The sequence below is a fragment of the Schistocerca americana genome, chromosome 3 (genome assembly GCF_021461395.2).
Source record: "Schistocerca americana isolate TAMUIC-IGC-003095 chromosome 3, iqSchAmer2.1, whole genome shotgun sequence".
Classification (NCBI taxonomy): Eukaryota; Metazoa; Arthropoda; class Insecta; order Orthoptera; family Acrididae; genus Schistocerca; species Schistocerca americana.
In genome coordinates, this window is record NC_060121.1 from 684,792,652 (window position 1) to 684,817,153 (window position 24,502).

At 41.8% G+C, this 24,502-nt stretch overlaps 1 protein-coding gene across 1 annotated transcript in view; it reads left to right on the forward strand.

Moving 5' to 3' along the window:
* The window catches only part of LOC124605628 (luciferin sulfotransferase-like), a 282,265-nt gene that overhangs the window by 242,164 nt on the left and 15,599 nt on the right, over positions 1 to 24,502 (forward strand). The window contains exon 6 of the mRNA XM_047137444.1: positions 23,706 to 23,800. Coding sequence (XP_046993400.1) covers positions 23,706 to 23,800 — 95 coding nt within the window. The remainder of the gene's footprint in view (positions 1 to 23,705; positions 23,801 to 24,502) is intronic.

The following is a 24,502-nucleotide window of genomic DNA, read 5'->3' on the forward strand; positions in this document are numbered from 1 at the left end:
ACTGTGTTTTTATCTAGTACAGCTACAGGTGCTTTCTGGAATCAGTTTCAGTGTACACCTTTAATTGCCTTTTATACTGTGTATACAGGACGAGTAATTGAATGATTCACACTTTCGCAATGATTTAGAGGCGAAATTTGCTGGTTGGGTAGGGATTTCACAATGTAGTTGAACTGTTGCTGTGCGCGCATGGTGGTCCATCTGCGTCCGTTCAGTAACCGTCCGCAACAGTATGAGTTTGGAAGGAGCTCGATTCGAGCTGCGTATATCCGTCTCAGCAGGTTCGAAAGCGTGCGCAGTAGGACTGACAATGAGGGCGCGGGGTCATGGTTGACTCACACAACCGCCCAAAGAAATGATTCAAATGGCTCTGACCACTATGGGACTGAACATCTGAGGTCATCTGTCCCTTACAACTTAGAATTATTTAAACCTAACTAACCTAAGGAGATCACACACATCCATGCCCGAGGCAGGATTCGAACCTGCGACCGTAGCGGTCGCGCGGTTCCAGACTGAAGCGCCTAGAACCGCTCGGCCACAGAGGCCGGCCCACAACCGCCCATATGACCTTAAAATACATTCAGGACTATGTTTATGAGATGATAAACTAGGTACATGTGCATTAACTGAATATAATAAACGTCATGCAATGATAACCGAAGATTGTAGTTCTCAGAGACAGACATAAATTTACATTGTTTCGTTACAGCAACATATAACGGTGTCGCAAGGTTAAAATTTAATAGCTGTTAGAACCGTTTGACAGTTGTGAGGGACAGGTTCTTTTGTCAGTTTCAGATAACCCATCACAATTTAGGACTTGGGGTATAGTTGTTCTATCCCGGGCTCAGACTGCTTCCCCTGATCGAAGTGTCTAGTCCTGACACTGAAAGCACAGTCTGTCTGATGGACTTACGTTACTTTTCGTGATCAAATTACATTCAAGATAGAGGATGCTCAGCAAAAGAAAGACATGAAAGATAACCTTTACGATGTATTTGTACTTCCTATAACGAGCAACTCAAAACTTTTTGCACTGTCCAGCCAGTTTAATATGACCACCTATCAAAAGCCTGAATAACCATCTTATGCAGCACGGACTGCTGCTAGAAGTGCAGGAAGAGAATCTCTGGATGGTACCCACAGGGCTGCGGTGCCAAGCCGACACCAGTGCTGTTGCCAAATGCTCTAGACCTCTCGGTTGAGGATCCATGGCGCATATAGCCCGATCTAGGAGGTCCCACAGAATCTCGATTGAGTTTGAATACAGAGCGTCTGATGACCAGAGGAGTACGGTAAACTCATCCTTGTGCTCTTCGAAGCATGCAAGTACACTGCGAACTGTGTGGTGCATTGTGCTTACATGTTCCCCTAGGACAGATACATACTTGTGCTGATAAAATGTGCGTTCCTGAATGACAAGATCTCTCAGAGAATGCAACGAAAATCTCTCCAGAGAACATGTTCCCTCCCTCGAACTGGAGCGTTCCAATGATTGTCGTAGGGTGGTTGTTTCAGCCGTACATGCCACGGCCACCCTTCCGATGGAGCATAAAATGCGATTCATCTGAAAAGCTTACCTGTCTCCACTTAGTAGGCGTCCATTTTCGGTATTGGCGCGCCTCCGTCGCCGATGAACGGCAATCAGTATAGGGCCATGAACCAGGTTTCTTGACTGAGGCGGACCACTTTGACAAGCAGCACTCTGCTACGGAAAACCATATGCAACAATTCTCGCTGAACGGTCTTGACGAGACACCGACGATAGTCCCTATCTGAGCGGTCAGTTGTTAACAGTTGCACGAATAATCACCCGTACACATCTCCGCAGCCGTCGTTCAACTCTTATCTATGGCCCGCGGTTGACCACAGTTGCCTCGGCACCAGTTTTGGATAGCGCTATTTGGCCATGTATGGTGGGTGAGCCTTAACAACGGGGCATGCGAGCAGTTCACAGATTTAGCCGTTTCGGCAACGCTTCACCCCTGGCCCAGAAGCCGATGATCATGCCCTTTTGCACCTCATTTAAATCTCTACGTTATCCCATAACGGCCACGCTTGCAGTGGTTTTTTCCGCTACCCCCGCCCCCTCCACGACACGCTTCGTATACTGTCCACTTCTAGAGCTGGCACCTACCGTTTGTGAGAGGTAATAGCTAGATGAAGTAGTACATGGACGGTGGTAACATTAACGTGACTTGACCGCGTACATGTTCTTTGACGCCCTGCCATTGACTAGCGCTCACTCTCTGCCATGTACTGTTGACTGGTTCTTAACTACTTCCTCTGAAATGTTGTGTCTAGGACGGCAACAATATAAATCGGGCGAGCTGTAAAGAATGAAATGTACATAATGGTCGTGAGATCACATCAGAAGCGGCGCTGGGCTGGCTTCCACCAACAGCGGCGCAATAACAAGGGCTAGGCCAACCCATTTGGCTCATATATGAACAGTTTGCTTGTGTACAACCTAAAATGAAAGAATGTAGGATATTCCGGCTCAACACCGCCCCCATCAAGTAATAAGAAATATTTTTGATTGTAAACCAAGTGGCAGCTGTACAATTCTTACTGGGTTTCCAGATGCACGTTGTTGGTTTGAAGCCGCAAAATAAAGTTTTTAACTTCGCGATAAAAATAAATGACACACAGCTGGCACACAGGTGTGCTGTTTGGCGGTATATTACTATTACCGTTCAGGTCAATTGACCCTCGTGATCAATAAAGAGGGTGCCATTCGTTTATCCACACAAGAAATCCAATTTCGGACAAAGCTTATCGACAATGTACAATTTTAAAACGTTCTTAAGGTATGTTTTGTGAACCGAATTCGTCAAATTTTCAGTTTCTGAACCAAATTACTAAATTTTCAGATTCGGAGCAAGTGACATAAATAATTTTCAATTTGTCAGTTAAACGATTGATCTCTTCTACAACCCGAGGTCCTAAATTATCATTAGTTTCTTGAAAGCTGAGGAAACCTTAGACAATAATTTTTCAGACGCTTTGATTGAATATTACGCCATGTGCGAATACGTTACTTTGTTTGTATTACCAACTGCGACGAGGGCTCGTTTTTCCCCCTCATACGACAACTACCATCGAATGTTCGTCCAATACTCTCATCGTCTTTGCTCGGTGTTGATCGTATACTCACGATTAAACCCAGCAATAAGCGACATTGCAAGCATGCTGGTAAGCGCTGCTAGTTTCGTTGTAACTTCGATATTTTCTGTCTCCTTGTGTCAGATTTATTTCGTGACGTGCCGTTGACGATTTTTATACTCTAGTAGAAACATGCTTTTCTCTAGATAATGATACAGCAAATGTAAAATCTCCGTTGGTCCTACACTGAAACGCTGCAGCTGCGGCCCACTGATAGATTTTCTTGTTCGTACGTTATCGTCAAGCTGAATAGGTTCGACAAATCGTTCGAATATTCATTTATTTATCGCCTGGTGTTTGTCGAATCTTGTCCCTCCTTCAACGATATCATTTTCGCAGAATTTTAAATCCATCTTCCTTCCCAGGGCCTTTGCTGCTCCATTCTTATGAAATGTTTCTGAGTTCCAATTTGTATGTTTTCTAGCTAACGCTACCGCATTTACCTTTACTTCGACGGGTATACCTCCGCAGTTTGATCGTTCGTCAACCGATTCACAATACTAACCCGGAACTGATAAGGCATGGCTCGTTTGCGACTGGACACATCCAAAATATAACTACTGATTTCAGACTCATTAGTCTCGTCACCTACCGCTGTATTACCGGCACTTTCTTCACAATACGCTTCTTCGACATCAACAAAAGTCATTTCGTTCTTCAGCGACTACAATCAGTCGACAGTGGTCGCTCCTACCAATTTGGAACGCAGAGAAATAGAACTGACTGCTTCGTGTAGCGCATTAACAGTACTCCTGCCTTGCAACAGTACCACAAACCGAAACACAGCATGGATCACATCCCACTTGTTGTCGCCTGTGAGAGGCCCCATAGTAATTGATTTCAGCACTGGAAGGCTGCACTTCCTCCACCCTCCGTCGGAGGTTCGAGTCCTCCCTCGGACAGGGGTTTGTGTGTTGTCCTTGCGTAAGTTAGTTTAAGTTAGATTAAGTAGTGCGTAAGCTTAGGGACCGATGACCTTAGCAGTTTGGTCCCATAAGAGCTCACCACAAATTTTCAATTTCGTCCTCCACTATTACGAGGACATGCTGAGAAGTAATGCCTCAGAAAACTCTTAAAACTTCTTAAATAACCTTTTTTTAACATTCTGCATCTTTATTCTTCGTGTCTACATATTTATTTTTCAACAGAATCTCCGTGGCAACAAATACAGCGAGAGACCAGCTTGTTAATACTATCACTGTACAGTGACTTTGTTGCTGGAGCCACAATCTCACATCTGTTCGCACGCTTCACCATCTCAAAGTGATGTCGTGGAACATGTTCTTTAATTTTTGGAAACAGATGAAAATTGGATGAGACCAAGTCGGGAATTTATGCATGACGATCGATGACAGTGATCACCAGGCGTCTGATTATTGCTTATGTCGCAGCGCTCGTGTGTGGCCTGGCATGGACATGCTGAAGGGTAGGATGCTCCACGTGTGGATGGTTAGAACCTCGAATATCTCACGGTATATTTTTCGCACCAACATGGTTACATTACACACAACCATGTTGCATGCTACACCTCGCAGCTCTTTAGCGGCAGAGTGCTGCAAATAGTAGACATAAAGGATAAAAATGTAGAAAGTTAGTTACGGTTGTTTTATCTAAAAAGCTTTCAGAGTTCTCACGTGAGACATTGTGAGGCATTACTAACTCTCACTGTCTTCTGTCCCACAGCCGCCGTCTCCTTCGTTCTTTCCTGCTATTATTGTCTCCACTCACTGTTACTGCCTCTTCAAGTTCTCTTTTACTGCTACTACCTCATTCGTTCCTTCCCACTGCTGCTGTATCTTCTCACTGTCACTATCTCACACTTCTTAGTTGTGTCTGCCTCATTATCAGTGTCACTCACTCACTTTCACTTCCCACTTCTCTTTATTCTTGTCCGACTGGTACTGTCTCCTTCCCTCTTTTTCTAGTACTGTTCTATCAGTGTCAACGATGTTCCACGCCACTTTTCGGATAGTCTTTTAAACTGGAACATACTCACCTTTTTTTATCATCCGACAGGAGATTTTTTCGTTGGTTCCTTTCTTTTCCATGCCACAGAAGGGCATGTCACACATATGAAAAAACTCTTTGGCGTCAGTGAAATTGTGGTAGTTTACTTGTGCGAAATTGAAATAACGCAAAATTAATTGTACATTCTGACCGCATTTTATGTGTACTATAACATACATTTCCCAGAAGGCTTCTGATGATAAAGGAAACACTTAACAGCATTTTTCTGCGTGCTACGTTACTTTACTTTTTTACCTCACAGCGGGTTTTACATGCGTATTTTACGTGAAGGTGTAGGACAACTTTGAACCTCTGTATCTCGGAAACGGACGAAGATGGCTAGACGACTTTCAAGGCTGTTGGAGATGGGCATCTTAGAAATGTATCGTAAATATGTCTGCTATTCGCTGTGCTTAACCGTTTTGGTACCCGAAACACTGTTTTGGAAAAAAAATAGTAAAAGGAAAATCATTTCAGGGTTTTCTAAGGAAGCCCCTATGAATACTTGTGCCTCCATAAGCCCCTTAAGGCACATCGTAGGACTCACCCACTGCAAAAGGAACTGACCGATTTGTTCCATTTGGCTAAAGGGAGAAAGTGTATAACATTCATACTTTCTCCCTGTACTGTAGGGTAGTGACACAATGATGGTCCTTCTATTTGGTATACAAATGGTCGCTATCCCCACGCCTATCTGGAACACTTGACCCTACGTTTCTATCACCAACAGAATCAGAGTTATGAGAATCACATTTTTATGCTCGGCTTTTTGGATAATGTGAGACACCACATGCTGTCGCATGCGCACCGATTTCGCTACGCTCCGACCATATCACCGACGATAAATCGTTCTTATCCCCAAGAACTGCTACAGATCTTTGCATTGGCCGGGTTCTCGTTTGCTATTTCCCCTTGACTACCCGTGGACTCGATTCTGCGCATCGGTCTTGTAATTCGTGTAACTGAACTTGTGCCTAGTGCTCAACAATCAGTATGTGTGCCACGTCACAACACAAAGTTCTGAAACCGTTCAATAAACTTTCTTTTCGCTACCCGATATACCTTCAAAAATCATATACAATTTGATTTAGCACCCTCATCAAAAACTCTGACAAGAAACAACGTTTCCTTTGGAGTCCTGTATCACACAAATGAAAAAATAATTGTTTTATTTGCCATACTTTTCGCACGGTATTAATGCTAAATACAGAATTTCGATACCATATCAATTTCTGCCAAATTCACAAAACAAATACAACGAAATTCAGAAAGCAGTATCCCTGGTTTCTGTGACATAATTTTTTTCAGTATACTGATGATAGTTACGAAGTTTCAACAGCACATATATTAATGTCAGTTATATAGACCAGATGCAGTTGAAGTCAGAAAACAACATTCCTAATGGAGGTCTTATCGATTGGTGCAATTAAAATGTTTGAAACAGCTGATACCCTGCACAAAGTTGCACAACGACCACACAGTTAAGAGAATAAAATACTATTAGCCGCAGGACAATCACACTTGCTTCGCCTCAGAAGTAATGAGGAAATTCGAAAGAGCTCTTATTGCAGGCAGCGGTACTGATGCTCTAAAGAGTTTATGGAGAACACCGTGACAGAGGACAGAGTCACGACAGGACGCTTCGTATATGGCAGATTATTGGGCATAAGTACAGGCACAGTACAGTAGACAAAAAACTATTTATCTTTTGACAATGGGAATCTCGGTAATTCATGTCTCTGCAGTTCCGTGATGAATTGTATTTTGGAGTAGGGTGGTAACAAATTAGAAGGCTTAAATACGGTTACTTCTCAGCAGCATTGTTCTGCATATGCGCTTGTCACAGAGGAGAACGATCTCGACGATTTTCGAGACTTGAATCTAAGATCAGAGAGACAAACATAGCTTACCAAACCATCATCGTAAATGAATCCTGTGAAGAGGTCTGGAGCAAAATATAATTATGGTGAGCAGCATCGGGCGAGCTATCGTACGACACTGGAAATAGCACTAGAAAATTAATGTAATCAGACACCGCATAATAAAAGCATCCCGCAACCTGAAACGTTGGCTGCTGCATGGAATGTCTACTAATTTCCGCGTGAAAAACGATACTAGTAGAGATCTCTTTGTATGTGTATCTCCCATACAAAAGTGTCAACAATTTCTCACAGATGTATAGTGATGTGCGGATGGTTTCTCCCATTCTATATGCTACGAGAGCTAAATATTTGAAATTTCCTAGAAAAGTGGAAAAGTTTTATATCGGCTAATGCATAGTAACCCAACCGCATATATCAATTTATGGTAACCTTAGAATGTTGAAAAGGCCCATAATGTGTCGGTGCCTCCCTCGAAAAGAAATTCTCTGCAGGTCCCTATCGTTCACTATATTCACACAGTGGTGTAGCTAGGGTAAGGTAACAGGCACCCAGTTCAAAGTTCAACGTCGCACACGCCTCCTCTCCCCCCCCCCCCTTCCCCTCTCACATCTTCGACTCACCTCCTGCCTTTCTGCCGACATCACTCAGTTTAATCCTTACAGCTGCAGTCCCAAGGCTTGCAATAACAACGTAATCACCTTTTCACTGTTCCACTGCCGACCAATACAACGCCGTAACAAACAAAACAACGACGAAAAAGTTTAGTTGCATTGGCTTCATTAGCATAAAGAAAGTAACTATATGGCATCTTTTTTATTTTTGTTCCTGAGCCTTCTGATTATTTCAATGCAGCCAACGTTTTCAAAACGTAATAGCAGTTACACACAAAATTTTCAAGTATTTGTTGAATGTACAAAAAGCTCCGTTTCGCCCTTTGGTCCACTATAGCTTTTACCCTCTACAACTAAGTGATGGGAAAACCGACCAATTAGAACCGATGCCGGTATTTTAGTCCTGAATAACCGGCGTTTTTATGGTATTTATTTGGCTTCGGTTGTACAAGATTTATTTTAATGTTTTACTAATAATAGGCTTTATAAAAGGCACATCAATTTACCACATCAGAAGTGTTAAAATGTTTGGTTAGTAAACAGAATTTTTATTGAAATTTCGTGGCAGATAAAAACTGTGTGCCGGACCGAGACCCGAAATCAGGAACTTCGCGTTTTCCACGGGCAAGTGCTCTACCAAATGAGCTACCCAAGCACGACTCACGCCGCGTTCTCATAGCTTTACTTCTGCCAGTACGTTGTCTCCTACCTCTCAAACTTCACAGAAGCTCTCCTGCGAACCGTGCAAGACTAACGCTTCTAGGAGAAAGGATACTGCTGAGACATGGCTTAGCCACAGCCAGGGAGATGTTTCCAGAATGAAACTTTCACTCTGCAGCTGAGAGTGCTCTGATACGATACTTCCTGACAGATTGAAACTGTGTGTCGAGACTGGAACTAGGAACCTTTGCCTTTCGCTGGCAAGTGTTGGTAGAGCACTTGCTCGCGAAATGCATAGGCCCCGATTTCGAGTCTCGCTCCGGCACACAGTTTTAATCTGCCAGGAAGTTTCTTATCAGCTCACACTAGTTTCACAGTGAAAATTTCATTCTGGAGAATTTTTATTTACAACGAGAGATGTTCATTAGTAAAATTTCCATTGCTTTGAAATAATCGATTATTATAGAAATAGGAAAACTGATTAGCACTATTTTAATAACAATGTCTACAGTTAGAAATAGCAACGTACACATGACATAACAATAGGTAAATTGGTAAATTATGGCAGAGACAATACTGTACATCTTGCAGTGTGGCGTGTAGAATTGGCAGCTCCCAAAAACAGAAAAGCCAGACTTTTTGCCCTAAATGCCGGACTACCCATTTTAATTAGAAATAATGTCATTTAGATAGTTTCAATCGTTAATTAATAAACTTAAAGTTGCCTAAACTGGAAAAAAAATCAGTAAACGTCCTTATAACTTGGCAATTATGGTAGCAACTAAGCGCTCAGTCTTCTTAATTTCTTTTTTCTTCCTAAGGTCTGCGTAAAAATAATCTTAAAGTTCTTCAGTGAGCAAAATAAACAATTGTACGTTCTTCTGGGTCACAAAGTGAAAAGATATTCAATAACTTTTATTTCAAGTAGGCTTGTAAAATATATCGGGAATAACTAGTTAATTGCCGGCCGCGGTGGTCTCGCGGTTCTAAGCGCGCAGTCCGGAACCGTGCGACTGCTACGGTCGCAGGTTCGAATCCTGCCTCGTGCATGGATGTGTGTGATGTCCTTAGGTTAGTTAGGTTTAAGTAGTTCGAAGTTCTAGGGGACTTATGACCACAGCAGTTGAGTCCCATAGTGCTCAGAGCCGTTTGAACCATTTTTTGAACTAGTTAATTATTAGCATTTCTCATTTGAACCCAGTTTATTTCCAGAAAATCATTGTTCGGGACTCTTCAGATGATAATTTTAAACTACATAACAACAACGTCTTTGTGATTGAGCCGGTTTGCAACTTATGATGTTCTTTTATCCATAGGGTATTTATGAAATAGAACACCATTCGACATTGGCATTATGGCCTGTAATTGCAAAATACTGTTGTAAAACTCTTCATTATACACTTGCGTGTCTCAATAAGGGAAGCCGCGACGCACGAACGTGGCGGGAGTCGGGACAAGTGGGCATCAGATGTTTTTCACATATTACTTCCCTCGGTCGCTCTGCGCGCACCGTACTTTGGCCAACGAAGAAAACATAGGACACAGACATAAGAATGGCAATTTTTCCTACACTGAAGAGCCAAAGAAACTGATACATTTACCTAGTATCATGTAGGGCCCCCACGAGCACGCAGAAGTGCCGCAACAAGTCGTGGCATGGACTCGACTAATGTCTGAAGTCGGAGGGAATTGACACCACGAATCCCGCAGGGCTGACCATAAATCCATAAAAGTATGAGGGGATGGAGATATCTTCTGAACAGCACGTTGCAAGGCATCCCAGATATTCTCAATAATGTTCATCCCCACGGAGTTTGGTGGCCAGCGAAAGTATTTACACTCAGAAGAGTGTTCCTGCAGCCACTCTGTAGCAACTCTGGACGTGTAAGGCGTTGCATTGTCCTGCTGGAATTGCCCAAGTCCGTCGGAATGCAGAATGGGGCGGGCATTAATGGATGCAGGTGATCGAGCAGGATGCTTACACACGTGTCACCTGTCAGTGTTGTATCTAGACGTATCGGGGGCCATATATCACTCCAACTGCACACGCCCCACACCGCTACAGAGCCTCCACCAACTTGAACAGTCCCCTACTGACATGCTGGATCCATGGATTCATGAGGTTGTCTCCATAGCCGTGCACACCCATCCGCTCGATACAATTTGAAACCGGACTCGTCCGGCCAGGCAACATGTTTCCAGACATCAGCAGTCCAGTGTCAGAGCTGACTGGCCCGGGCCAGGCGTAAAACTTTGTGTCGTGCACTCATCTAGGGTACACCAGTGGGCCTTCGACTCCGAAAGTCTATATCGATGATGTTTCGTTAAATGGTTCGCACGCTTCCACTTGTTGATGGCCCAGCACTGAAATCTGTAGAAATTTGCGGAAGGGTTGCACTTCTGTCACGTTGAACGATTCTCTTTAGTCGTCGTTGGTCCCGGCCGCCGTGATGTCGGAGATATGACGCTGTACCAGGTTCCTGACATTCGCGGTACATTCAGGAAATGGTCGTCAGAGAAAATCCCCACTTCGTCGCTACCTCGGAGATGCTGTGTCCCATCATTCGTGGGCCTATTATAACACCACGTCCAAATTCCCTAAAATCTTGACATTGTAGCAGCAGTAACCGATCTAACAAGTGCGCCAGACACTTTCTTACATAGACGTTTCGGGCCGATGCACCGTATTCAGCCTGTTTACATATCTCTGTATTTGAATAGGCCTGACTATACCAGTGTCTTAGGCAATCCAGCGTATAAGTATCTATCGCATTAGTATATTCCCGCATTCCTAATACTTTTTACCCTACTTACGTCATTTGCTTGGAACAGACCCTAGTTGTGGTTTCTCTACTTGATCGCTAAAATACCTAACAAAGATCGCATATAGGCCCTAATTGTTCGGACACGGACGTAGAAACCCAGACAGGTCTGGTTGAAGCCGGACTCCTGGCAGAACCTAGTGCCGTGGCCTGTTAGACGGTTCTCGTGTACGTAAAGTTACCGACACTTGCACCTACCTGGTCTACAAGGTAGTTTCTCACTAGTGTACTCGGACGTCGGTTGTATTGCGCAATGGTACCACCCGTAGTTCGTCGAATCCTTTTGGGAAGTGAGTTAACAAGAGACTACAATGCTCTATTGACCTTAAAAGATTAAGAATGAGGCGAGGCACAACAAACTTGGGACATCATATAAGAAGAAAACATCCTCTACGTTCATTGGAAGAGAAGTAAAATTTGACGATATACCTGTAATGTTATTGACGTGCTGCAAACAATGGATAATAACTGAACCCCTATTAATGCGGTTGCCTCAGGGTGAAAAATTCCTACCATCCAAAAGCGACGATGCAAGGAATTCGTCAACTTGTGACCTCTCGCTATCGCTATCGCTGCGCTCATCTTCTTCACCTTCGTTATCTTTTCTGGAGACAATGGGACCGATTTCTGTCGCATCGTCAATCCCGTATCGATCGTGATCTCCTAGTCCACCTTCATCAGAATTTTTCAGTCTTTGTTCGAGGTATGTGTTTGTCACTGGAAGTAATGGCAATAAAAAAGCGAAAACCTATTGTTTCAGAAACCAGTTATTTTGAGCCGTTTTCAAAGTCAGTTGAAGTGGAGACAAAAAGTACCGATGTAACCGAAAATTGTTTTTTCTTCAGCGACAACCAGCACCCGTACTACAGCTTTACCGTAGGCAGTTTCTGATGTCTTAAGCGAACCTGGACGTGAACGGGCTGCATTTTTATACCTCGCTCTCAGTGCACATTACTCTTGATCTCCAATGCGGAGGAAGTTGTGGAGTTTTACAAACAATGAATGAAATTAACTCAAGCTGTAAAAGGAAGTTCATTTCAATATCTGTCATAGTTTAAGAATTACAGTTTTTTGCCTAAAAGATGTTTCTATAATACACGTTCCCATTTGGTACCATTTTGTGGTCCATCATCAGTCTAATAGCATTCAAACTGTGGCAGGCTGTGTCGTCATTCATAGGAATACATTATGCCTCTCGTTTTGTAGGTTGTAGTATATCTGAGTAAACAGAAAAACCCTTATTGTACCACATTACTATTTTGTCTAAAAAATACCGCTAAAATTATATACAGAATGACAAACATAGATCATTTCTGCGATGTATTAGGCATAATACAAAGATGCAATCCCATTCTTCACTTGAGAGAAATTTGGTGAACATGGATAAAACCATTGTGAAGTTATATGTACCTAATGTTCTGAAAATGTAGTTTCGAGAAAATGAGAAAAGAATGATTACTGTGTTTTTGACTCACCGTATGCCTCTTTCAGAACATTCCAGCAGCATAATCAAGCTGTCCAGCTGCTTCTTTATCCTCTGTAGACCTCTTCAGGAGCCTTTTCCTTACTCTGGACTCTTTAGTGGTGGCTTACACAGCCCTTTCAGCTTCAACTAGTCGCTGACGATCTATGGCAGTAAGAGCAGCTATCATATTATTTCCTGGCTGTATGCCTAATTTATCCATTACTTTTGTCCTGCTGATTACACCATCATTTAAACAGATGATAGCATCCGTCACATCCATTTTGAGTACTGTCCATCCAACAAACACTGTTTTTGGTACTCGTTGCCACACGCACCTGTTTGAAACTCTCATTAGGGTTTTGTTTACGGCCATGTAGCCTTTTGGTAAGTAATTTCGTATCCTAAAGGTCGTTGTATATTGGCTTTATTGTTTCCATGACTGTGGCAGGCATGGAATGTTTATGGTGATATTCTTTGCCTGAAGCCAGTGTGCAGACATTTATTCAACGAGCGTTTAAGACTATAGTAACAACTGAAAAGTTAATAAACCATACATTTTTGGAAACGGGAGAAATTTGTCTTTCAGATGGCGGCAATTTTTTTTCGATTTCTCAGCCATTTTCAAGTCCGGATCCCCTTAATACATCACCGACCATCCAACGCCTTCTTTTAATTCAGCGGAAAACTTCCTCCTTTCTTACCTCAGTGGTCCACCTAATTTTCAACATACTTCTGTAGCGCCACATACCAAACACATCGGTACAACCTCTCCTGTTCCCCCACATTCCATGATTCACATCCGTGCAATACTGCTCCCCAAAAGTACATTCTCCGAAATTTCTTCCTCATACTAAGCCCGATATTTGATACGTAGACGTCTTTGGGCTAGCTGTGATTGTATCAGTCTGGTGTATTACACGATAGACTTGTAGCATTCAGTAACTGCAATACAGACGTCATCAGTATACCAATGCTTCTTCTTATGTTCAAATTTACTGCCACAAGTATGTTATAGTGCATCTATCTACAACTTTGTAAAATTAAAGCAATTCCTGGATATCGAAGGAATGTAAGAGGACTTAAAACTATTCTATCAATTACAACAGTAACATTTGAATGAATGGTAGCCGTTGCAAAAATAACGAAGTTAATCGATTACAACAGTAACATTTGAATGAATGGTAGCCGTTGCAAAAATAACGAATTTACGAGTGCTGCATTTTCGAAAACACTTTATTATCACGTCAACATTTTACTGCCAAGCTGTTGCGAGTGACTAGAGATAGATATGATGGCTCACTTTCAGCGAATTATGCTCGATCTGCGAGTTTACTTTCGTATCTACTATGAGTTATTGATTTTAGCCAATCTCCAGCATTTAATGCACTGATAAGCTATCATTGTTTCCTGTTTCCATCAACAATCCACGCGTACTTATTTAAATGACACGTTTATCATACTTTACTGAGGTCTGGTTTGAATCAAAAGGAGTGTAACAGCAGCTGCTCGGGATGGCCGAAAGGTTCTAGGCGCTACAGTCTGGAACCGCGCTGCTGCTACGGTCGCAGGTTCGAATCCTGCCTCGGGCATGGATGTGTGTGATGTCCTTAGGTTACTTAGGTTTAAGTAGTTCTAAGTTCTAGGGGACTGATGACCTCAGAAGCTAGGTCCCATAGTGTTCAGAGCCATTTGTAACGGCAACGAAGGCTACCTTTAAAAATATTTGCGGTACCAACTGACTGCCATTGTACGATTATTTGATTCCCAGGCAACTGGAAATTGTAACATTGTCGAAAATTCTGGATGCAGCATTTATGATATTGTTAATGCAGCACAGATAGGGCTGGTAGTAAATTAATTTTGACATTTTGTACAGGAAACATAATATAAATTTTAAATTAAATTGTGTGTTTTAATGTTTTAATGTCCTCTTGTTGCTTACTGTGCACATAGTCAGAGTGTGTTATGCTGATATAGTCAACAAACCGTGAATGTATGTGTTCAAAACATCTTCACGACATGAGTGCCGGTATGGATCCACTTCCAAGTGGTTATCGGGACATGATGCCCCACCCCCCGCAAAAGCATGTCACTAAATGTGGTTTTTTTTTACATACCCAATCAACCGAAGCAGTTTTGACACTGGATTAGTAAGACTTTGAGAAAAGTTAAAAGAGTCGTTTTAATGCTTCACGTAGTTTAAATAGTATTTCTCCATTTGAGTAAAATGCACAGGAAGTTCATACAAACATGTAAAACTTCTGGGATGTAGTTCAACTCGCACGTCACTGGCTTGAAAGTCAGTTACATCGTCAAAGGGTTCTTTGGTGCGTTCATATTGATAACACCCGTGATGATTTTTTTTAAATGAATTGTCGGTGTTTTGTATTTCCATCAAGTCGGGGCAGACAACCATGGTCATTGTTTTTGTTCGGTTGTCCAGGTGTGCAGGAAAAACTTTATGCACACTATTCTCTTCTTCGAAACATTCTGGAGCATGTCTTTAACCCTTATTTCACAGATGTTGCTCCGTGGTGTCCCCTATATAATAATGCATTTCAAAACTGACTGGTCGAATGCACATCTGTTTTTTAGAGTTGTTAGTTCAGAGTATCTTCGTTGACGTCTCTTATACTGGGTATCTCTGTAAAAGCGTGCAAAAATGTAACAGGACATAGAGAAAGCGCCACTGAACAGTTTGAGGTAAGGAACCTTGGGTCGGAAAGCCAGCTTAAGGAGATATGGAAATAAATTTGTCTACCGCTTTGTCGAGGATTACTGTTTTCCAGCTTATTTGCAACTATCATGCGTGCAACCTTACACGTACTATGCTGTTTATTTACATTTACATTCTTTGTTTGTTTCAAGAAAATAAGGAGGACAAGCCTGATTACTAGGAAGTCATGATGCAGGTTTTGTTTACTTTCCATGTCCATTAGGTGTCTTTGTTGTATCTTATTTACATTGTTCCAATACAGAACGTGCTATGAATTAACGTCAGCCCCATTCACTATTCAGTGCTATTCACAGACGTACAGTACAATACTATGGAGCAGTTCCGGTACAGTTTCTCAGAACTCACTGACATGCACCTTGTGTATCGGGAAGTAAGTTGCAATGCTCTCGCTGCTGATGGGCTGTACAGGGGTCTATTTCATAACTGGGATTATCCATCACGACGATTGTTTATTTCTCTCGATGGACGAACGCGGGAGACTGGTTCATTGGAAAGAAGAAACGAGGCACCACCATCACTAGTAACTTTTGCACCAAACCACGGCAGTGGTGGGTAGTACACTGCCGTGATTTAGTGCAAATTACTAGTGAAGGTGGAACGAACATATGTATGTACAGTCTGTGCTGTTTTACGATATGTGGACATGTGTGCTCGCACTACTTAGCAGCGTTACGAATGTATATAACAGCAAATGACAAGGATATATAAATGTGTCAGCTTATATAAAGTAGACATGGCTTAAAGTCAAAACATCTGCACTTGATAATGACCTAAGGCCGAAATTGCAATAGCGGAAATAGAAAGTTTAACAATCACTGGCGTAAACATGATGTCTTTCAAGAAATTTCACATGACTGTGAATCCCTGTTATGAAAATGTAAGTAAGATCTCCATTTGTCCTGGTGTCTAATATCTTGCACTGTATTACCGCGATTGCCGCAGATGGTTCGACATTGTTTTCTCTCGTCATTACCTTGATGTAGCATGAAATACTGTAGTGCAGTGTTTAATACACAGTATGTGTCTCTAAACTACAGTATTTCATGCCATAGCACGATAATGAAGAGAGAAAACAATGTGTTATCTTGTGCGGCAATCATGGCAATATCGTACCAGCACAACGGAGACCAGCCGCCAGAACAAATGGAGGTTTGAGCCACTTCTGGAAGCATGTTCGTGTAGCTGAAGAGGTTAAGGCACCCGCCACAGCAAGTGGAAACCCCGGGTTCGAGGTCCGGTTCGGCACAAATTTTCATTTGTTCTCAAAATCAAAAAATTATACTGATAATTCGGAATCATAATAGCAATTTGCGAGTTCAGCACTAAGAACTTGAAGACGAAAATATTTACTCACCAGTCAGATATACGATTAAACAGGGGGTCGTTTCTTCGTGACTCAGCCAAGCAAAATGGTTCAAATGGTTCTGAGCACTATGGGACTTAACATCTATGGTCATCAGTCCCCTAGAACTTAGAACTACTTAAACCTAACTAACCTAAGGACAGCACACAACACCCAGCCATCACGAGGCAGAGAAAATCCCTGACCCCGCCGGGAATCGAACCCGGGAGCCCGGGCGTGGGAAGCGAGAACGGTACCGCACGACCACGAGATGCGGGCTCTCAGCCAAGCAGATTGAAGTTACGTTCACTCCCCAAAAGCACGATGACAACGCAGTAATTGCATGGTGGCAATTTTGTACCAACTATCCCCTTATTCCAAATAACCCTGGTCTTCCGTACTACAAGTGGTAACCAAAATAAATTCAGAAAAGTCTGACGATCTAGAGCTTGAAAGTGGAGGTCAATATGGTTACAGTAACAAAGCCTGGAAAGACTCTGACAGGTCTCAGGTTCATAGAGGACACTGTACCATTTGTGAAATTGAATCGTGTGTAAATACTAGTGTAGCACAATCTGGAAACGGACCACCAGTTATAGACGCCATTTTATCAACAAAAGGTTGTTCTACTCAACTTCAAGATAATCAGCGAACTGCACTTTTTTGAACTGACAGAAGATTATTCCGAGGTAAAATGAATAAAGAGGCTAAACTAAAAATTAAAATAGCAGCCTGTGCAAGCCTCAGCGTCGCTTGTCTAGAGACACTTCGAACAAAATATCGTTTAGATGCGATCATTATGAAAATCATACTAAAACAGGTCAAAAAAATTCAGTTATTTTAGTCTGCTACTTCATTTCTTTACATGCGGTATATTGTGTAGCGTGCTGATTATTCAGAGGTAGATAACATAGACGTCGTGATGTACAAGTTACTGATTGGCAAGTTCTAAGCAAGAAAATAAAAGTACATGAAACTTCGGCTACACATTTAAATGTGTGGATTACCTACAGCGTTCAGAAACATGGCAAAACAATTAATACACTTTCTGACGAACGACATGACCAAACGCAATCAGTAATTTCAATTGGATACAACAAGCGCATTAGTTCTATATCAAATTATTTTCGGCAGCCGTCGTGAATTTGAAATAAGAGAACAAAGTGGCAAACTTTTAAATGTAATACATTTCCTCTACAGACATCATGATCCTCTTCTGAGGCACACCTTTCAACTGAAAAAAACTAAAACCAAATCTTTTGCCGACAAATTAAAAACTTGATGATACAAATGTTGTAGAGCGGATTATCGTTGAAATTAACAGTGCCCTTTCTTTTTAATTATTGTAGACACAATCCCCAATATATCACGAGAGTACTTAGTGTTGTAAGATGTAAGCTAACCAGAAAGAAAGGAGTTGGAAATTAAGGAATCGTTTTCATAATTCCTCGAGGTAAGGGGACACGGTGCTGAGAGGTTTGAAAAATAAATAGTAAAAACTGAGTTAGAGAAGATGAACATACAACTGGATATTTGCAGCGCTCTTGGATACGGTGCTACTGCATCTACGAGTGGCAGATACCTATGTTTGCCGTCAAGAATTAAAGCACCGATCCCAAATGCTGAGTTTATACATTGTTCAAAACATAATATAAATTTGGTACTAAATGATTCCGTCCTGAATATAGCGGAATTGCAACAGTTTTATGTGAATATACAATGCATTACTTTTGCTTTAGTCCTTCTGTTGTTCGGTGACAACAAATAAATAATTTTTTGCGACTGACAGACGTGCTACAAAGACTCTGAAGAAACTAGATGGTTTTCCACATTTGATTCATTGTTATCAATCAAACAGAATTTCTACACATTATGCAGTGCCTATCCATTAAAGTTTTAGTGGCAGAACACTTAGCAGATGCAATGTACCTATTTAAGAGTCTGCCAATACTACGCTTGTCCGACATCTTTTGGAGTACTGCCGCACGGCGTGGGATCCTTACCAGATAGGGTTAACGGGAAAGTTCAAAGAAGGGTAGCACGTTTTGTATTATTAGAAATAGAGGAGAGAGTGTCACTGATATGATACAGGATTTGGGATGGACATCATTAAACCCAAAGCGTTTCTCGTTGCGGCGGGATCGTCTCACGAAATCGCAATCACTAACTTTCTCCTCCTAATGCGAAAACATTTTGTTGACGCCGAACAACATGGAGGTAAAATAAGAGAAATCAGAGCTCGCGCGGAGAGATATAGGTGATCGTTTTTTCCGCATGCTGTTCAAGAGTTGAATAATAGAGAATTATAGTGAAGGTGCTGCGATAACTCTTCTGCCAGGCACTTAAGTGTGATTTTCAGAGTATCCATATGGATGCAGAGTATCAATAAAAAGAAAGCGGAGTGGGAACAAGACTCTAATATGATTAAACATACGAAAATTTTTATGTTCTGCTTCTCGTATTTCAGACTAAGATTTTGAAAAATATTTGTCTAGTTTCCAAATTACAGCGAGATGCTTTTCAGTATACTGTAATTTATTTTTCTTTGTTATACCCCGTTCAGTTTTTTAAGGTAGAAAATGAACTAATTCAAGACAGAGCAGAAAAGCTGGTAAGAAAGTGCGAATCAGATTTCACGATAAATCTTTCACCTGAAACCATTAGCCGGAAAAGAATTTGGAAAGAAAGGAAACATGTTGTCAGTTCAAGATCTCGCAAAATTTATGCTGGTTGACAATATTTTTTTGCAGCTATTCTCGCTGATGTATGCACAGTTTTCAGTTGTACTTGACGCTGCTAATTACACTTGTTACGACAGAAAGTTCACTCTCTAAATTGAAATTAATCGAAACCTGTCTTAGCAACTTAATGTACGGTTCTAAGCACCGAACATGAAACTGTCACTTTCTTAACTTGGATTGCATAGTCGAAAAGTGTTTGATAGCTAATCGTAGGAGAACTGGATAAATATGTTTGCTTTACAGTGTAAACTCTTTTGATAAAAGTGTGGGCGGTGTTTGTTCTGCAAGGAAGGCCTCAACCTGTGAGTTATTTTCGCTTTTAACATGAACTGCTGTGTGTGTGAATGTCTGATGTTGTCATATTTGTTCTTTGAAGGTTTATTAGTAAACGAGGCCCCTAGAAAGTATTTGCAGGGGTTTCCAAAACCTCAGTTACGCCACTATTCTTGATCCTCGAATCTTATTGCACCTTTTTATTCCTTGTCCATATCATATACTACATATAGTGCCCGGTGCTACCCGGGGTGATGGGCCCTATTCCTTGTTCATACTCATGGCGAATGTAAGCCGCATTTGACACTCTTATAGCTTTAAATCGAAGGGCATATTTGAACCACTGGGTTTCAACGGAATACTTTGATTGAGTGTGTTTTCACCTGTATGGAAAGATGATTGGCTGCACTAACTGTTGTTCAAATTTGCGTTTTTTGTTGTGTTTTTTTTGGAGCTTTCGTCTTCTATTGCTTAAGCTCACTTCTCACTGTTGCAAGTAGGGCTCTGAGCACGACTCGAACTGTTCGGACGGTTTACGCTACAGTTCCGGAAATCTCGGATTCTGTTCGATCTTCTGTTCGGGCCACGATCTAGTGACTTCTGTAGCGTTTGTATGGCACTGTAGATTTTAATAAAAAAAATTGTGAAACACGGACTGAAATAGTGTCTAGGTTATAGGTCATATGTAACAACAGCATCTAATCAATAAATAAGAGTTTGCAATTACGTTTCTGTCAAATTCTCGAGCTTTCGCTCGTCCCGCGATCTGGTGACTTCTGACGGTTCTATCTCCAAGAGGTGTATTGCAGCTGTGTTTTACTCCTGTGATAGGAAATATAGTCAGTTTATCACTATACATTTCGACTGTGAGACGTTTAATTCTTCATTAATCTTCTCATTGTTTCATTTGAAAGTAGAAATTTGAAGTAAGTCGATCCTGTACCTTTCGAGATTTTAGGTAGCAACCTTCCCGCTTTGTATATTACACACACAAATGTTTCAAGTCACATTACGAAATCCTATGTCTTGAAGCTAAATTGTGCAAAATTTATCAAGATCGAAATAAAACTGTAGGATCTTCTCTCGAAATTTCAATCACCAAGTTTCTCCTACGATTGTGAAAACATTTTGCTGGGACCGACATAAATAGGGAGAAATGATCATCATGATACAATAAGAAAAATAAAATGTCGCATAGAGAGACTTACGAGCTCTTCTTTCCCGGGCGCCATTCGAGGGTGGCACGGTGGTTCGATGAACCCTCTGTCTGGCACTTACTTATGAATTTGCAAAGTATTCATGTAGATGTATATGTAGAATTGCAAACAAACAAACAAACAGCCTTCTTTATACATGGTGAACTTTAATAAAACCGGGGACCTGCAGGGACGGATTCGTGGCTGTAAATTGAGGAAAAAGTTCTAAGAAAATGCATCCGGAAATGCAACGGTTCCACGGTAGATGGCGCTGACGATTGGAAGTTCTTATGACCTCGCGCCGTGTGTTCCTTGCGTGTTAGCCGGCCGGTGTGGCAGAGCGGTTCTAGGCGCTACAGTCTGGATCCGCGCGACCGCTACGGTCGCAGGTTCGAATCCTGCCTCGGGCATGGATGTGTGTGATGTCTTTAGGTTAGGTTTAAGTAGTCAGTCTAGAGGACTGATGACCTCAGATGTTAAGTCCCATAGTGCTCAGAGTCATTTGAATCATTTGAACCATGCGTGTTGCAGACCGTGTCACTGACACAGCGCACCGTAAGCAACAGAAGGGTCTGTTATTCATGTCGCGAACAAACTAAGACGGAGTTTATATACGGCCAAGCAGACTGAAACGGTCGAGAGGTAGCACGGCTATACCAAAATAAGTACCCTCACAGATACCAACCACATCACACAACATTTCAGCCCCGTTTGTGGGCTCGTGGGTCTTTTCAGACAGACGTACGTGTAGGGAGGCGGCAGACTATGCGTACACCAGATCTGGAGGACCGGGTTCAGCCTCTCTACCGTTTTCATCTGCTTGGTCGTATATAAACACCATCTCGGCTTTTTCCCGACACGAATACCGGACCATTATGCTGCTTTCAGAACACAACGTCGTTCATACAACCTGCAACACACAAGGAACCCACGGAATGTGGTCACAGGAAGTTTCATTAGTCAGCGCCATCTACCGTGGCAACGATGCATTTCTGGACACGTTCATAGGACCCTGATTCGTTCATTTCCAATCAGGAACCCGATCCTGCAGTTTTTCGGTTTTTATTAATGTTCACCCAGTATATATGGGTTACCCATCAAAACGTTCACATGCTTGTGAAATCTTATGGGACTCAACTGCTAAGGTCATCAGTCCCTGAGCTTACACACTACTTAAACTAAATTATCCTAAGGACAAACACACACACCCTTGCCCAAGGGAAGAGTCGGACCTTCGCCGGGACCAGCCGCACAGTCCATGACTGCTGCGCCTTACAACGCTGGGCTGGTTACCTATCATTCCTTATAACTTACTCCTATTTTTCTCAGAATTTAGAGTATCTTTTTCTATTTCACGTTGTGGAACACTTTTTCTAGGTCGACATATCCAGTGGAAGTATCTTGATTCTTCTTGTCTTACTTCCATTATGAGCCGCAACGTAAGAACTGTCTCTCTGGTGTCTTTACCCTTCCTAAAGCCAAACTGATCGTCATCTAACAGAACTTTTCCATTCTTCTGTGTGTTATACTTGCCAGATGCTTGGGTGCATGAGCTGTAAAGATGATTATGCGATAGGTTTCGTACTTACCTACATTTACTATCTTCGGAATTGTATGGATGATTATTTTCCGAAAGTGAGGTGGTACATCGCCAGTCTCATACATTCTATGCAAACTTGAATAGTCATTTGGTTGCCACTTTCCCCACAATGATTTTAGAAATCCCGATGGAATGTTGTCTACTCCTCCGTCTCTATTTAATCTCAGGTTTTCCAGAGCCCTCTTAAATACTGACTCTAATACTGGATCCCTTATGTCTTCCATATTGTCTACAATTTCATCTTCTGTCACGTCATCCGGTAAGTCCTGTCCCTGAAAGAGGGTTTCAATGTACTCTTTCCACCTAATCGCTCTCAAATTGGGCCTATCTATGAAATAAATATGTCCGCTATATCCTACTGCATTGCTGCTGACCTTTCTGGAGTAATCTACCAAGTAGTCTGCAACAAATGAGTGTTCTGCTACTTTTAAGAAAACGATGAGGTACTTTCTTTTGGGCGACCGTTGTGGCCGTGCGGTTCTAGGCGCTTCAGTATGTAACCGCGTGACTGCTACTGTCGCAGGTTCGAATGCTGTCTCGGGCATGGATGTGTGTGATGTCCTTAGGTTAGTTAGGTTTAAGTAGTTCTACATTCTAGGGGACTGATGAGCACAGATGTTAAGTCCCATAGTGCTAAGAGTCACTTGAACCATTTTTGAACTTTCTTTTGTCACTCTCACAACTTCCCCTGAAAAATACCGTTTCAATTCTTCACGCAGGAAATAAAATGGTGACATCTTTTCCAAGCTGGACTTCTTTATCTTTTCGTTTACCAGCGTGAGACGTTAGTTTCTTTCTCCAAGTAGTCACAACACGGGAATGCCCTCCATCAAAAACTATTTTTCTGAAAATTAATTTGTTGTTTCGCTTTTCACACAGAAATATAACAATGGCTTTTTCCGGTATAGCTTTTCAGTTTCCACTGTGTATACTAGCTCTAATTTAGGGTATTGGATTCTATTAAATTTTGTAGATGTAAGACCCCCTATAACGAATGTGATGTAACGTTTGTAACGTAAAATATGTATAATTCCTGGTGAAGTGTCAAAGTGGGCCTTATGGCTCAGATTGTACCCTGGTGTATTAATAAATAAATAAATGTTTATTGCCACAGCTCTTGCACGTACTTAAACTTTTATGTCTTTTGCCGAAAACTTTTATTAACGCTCTATTTTTTTTTTTTTTTTTTTTTTTTCACAGTGCTCTTCAGTCCATTTTGGAGCCACGTGCTTGACTACTGGAGTCTACGCCATGAACCAAACATTCTTTTCAACACATATGAAGAAATGAAGAAGGTGAGACTCGGAGGAAGATCATTATAGCCAACTAGCAGAATGTATTGTACACAATGATTAAACTCTCCATGTGACGAGGAGAAATAATTAATGATGGGTACAAAATCGCGAAATGTGAATTTGTTTCATCGTGTTGCCTACGTATGATCCGAACTGTGTATGCTTAGCTACTATCTGAGAGGTGACCGAGCGAGGTGGCGCAGTGGTTAGCACACTGGACTCGCATTCGGGAGGACGACGGTTCAATCCAGTCTCCGGCCATCCTGATTTAGGTTTTCCGTGGTTTCCCTAAATCGCTTCAGGCAAATGCCGGGATGGTTCCTTTGAAAGGGCACGGCCGATTTCCTCCCCCAGCCTTCCCTCACCAGAGCTTGCGCTCCGTCTCTAATGACCTCGTTGTCGACGGGACGTTAATCACTAATCTCCTCCTCCTCCTCCTCTGAGAGGTGATGTATTTGATAGCATCAGTACGAGTTTGTGTGTTACTGCATACACTTTTGTAGATTATATTAGATTACATTGGAGATTATATCAGATACGACACTTCGTGGAACGTGTCCATTAACAAAAGGTTTCTTTACATGCCACAGTTCAAGGGTTTTTAAGTTGTAAGATTATTAAAAATTCATTTATTGAGTTGGAATTGACTAGGATTACAATGTACGTATTTATCAGCCGCTTGACCTGACCAGGGAAATTACC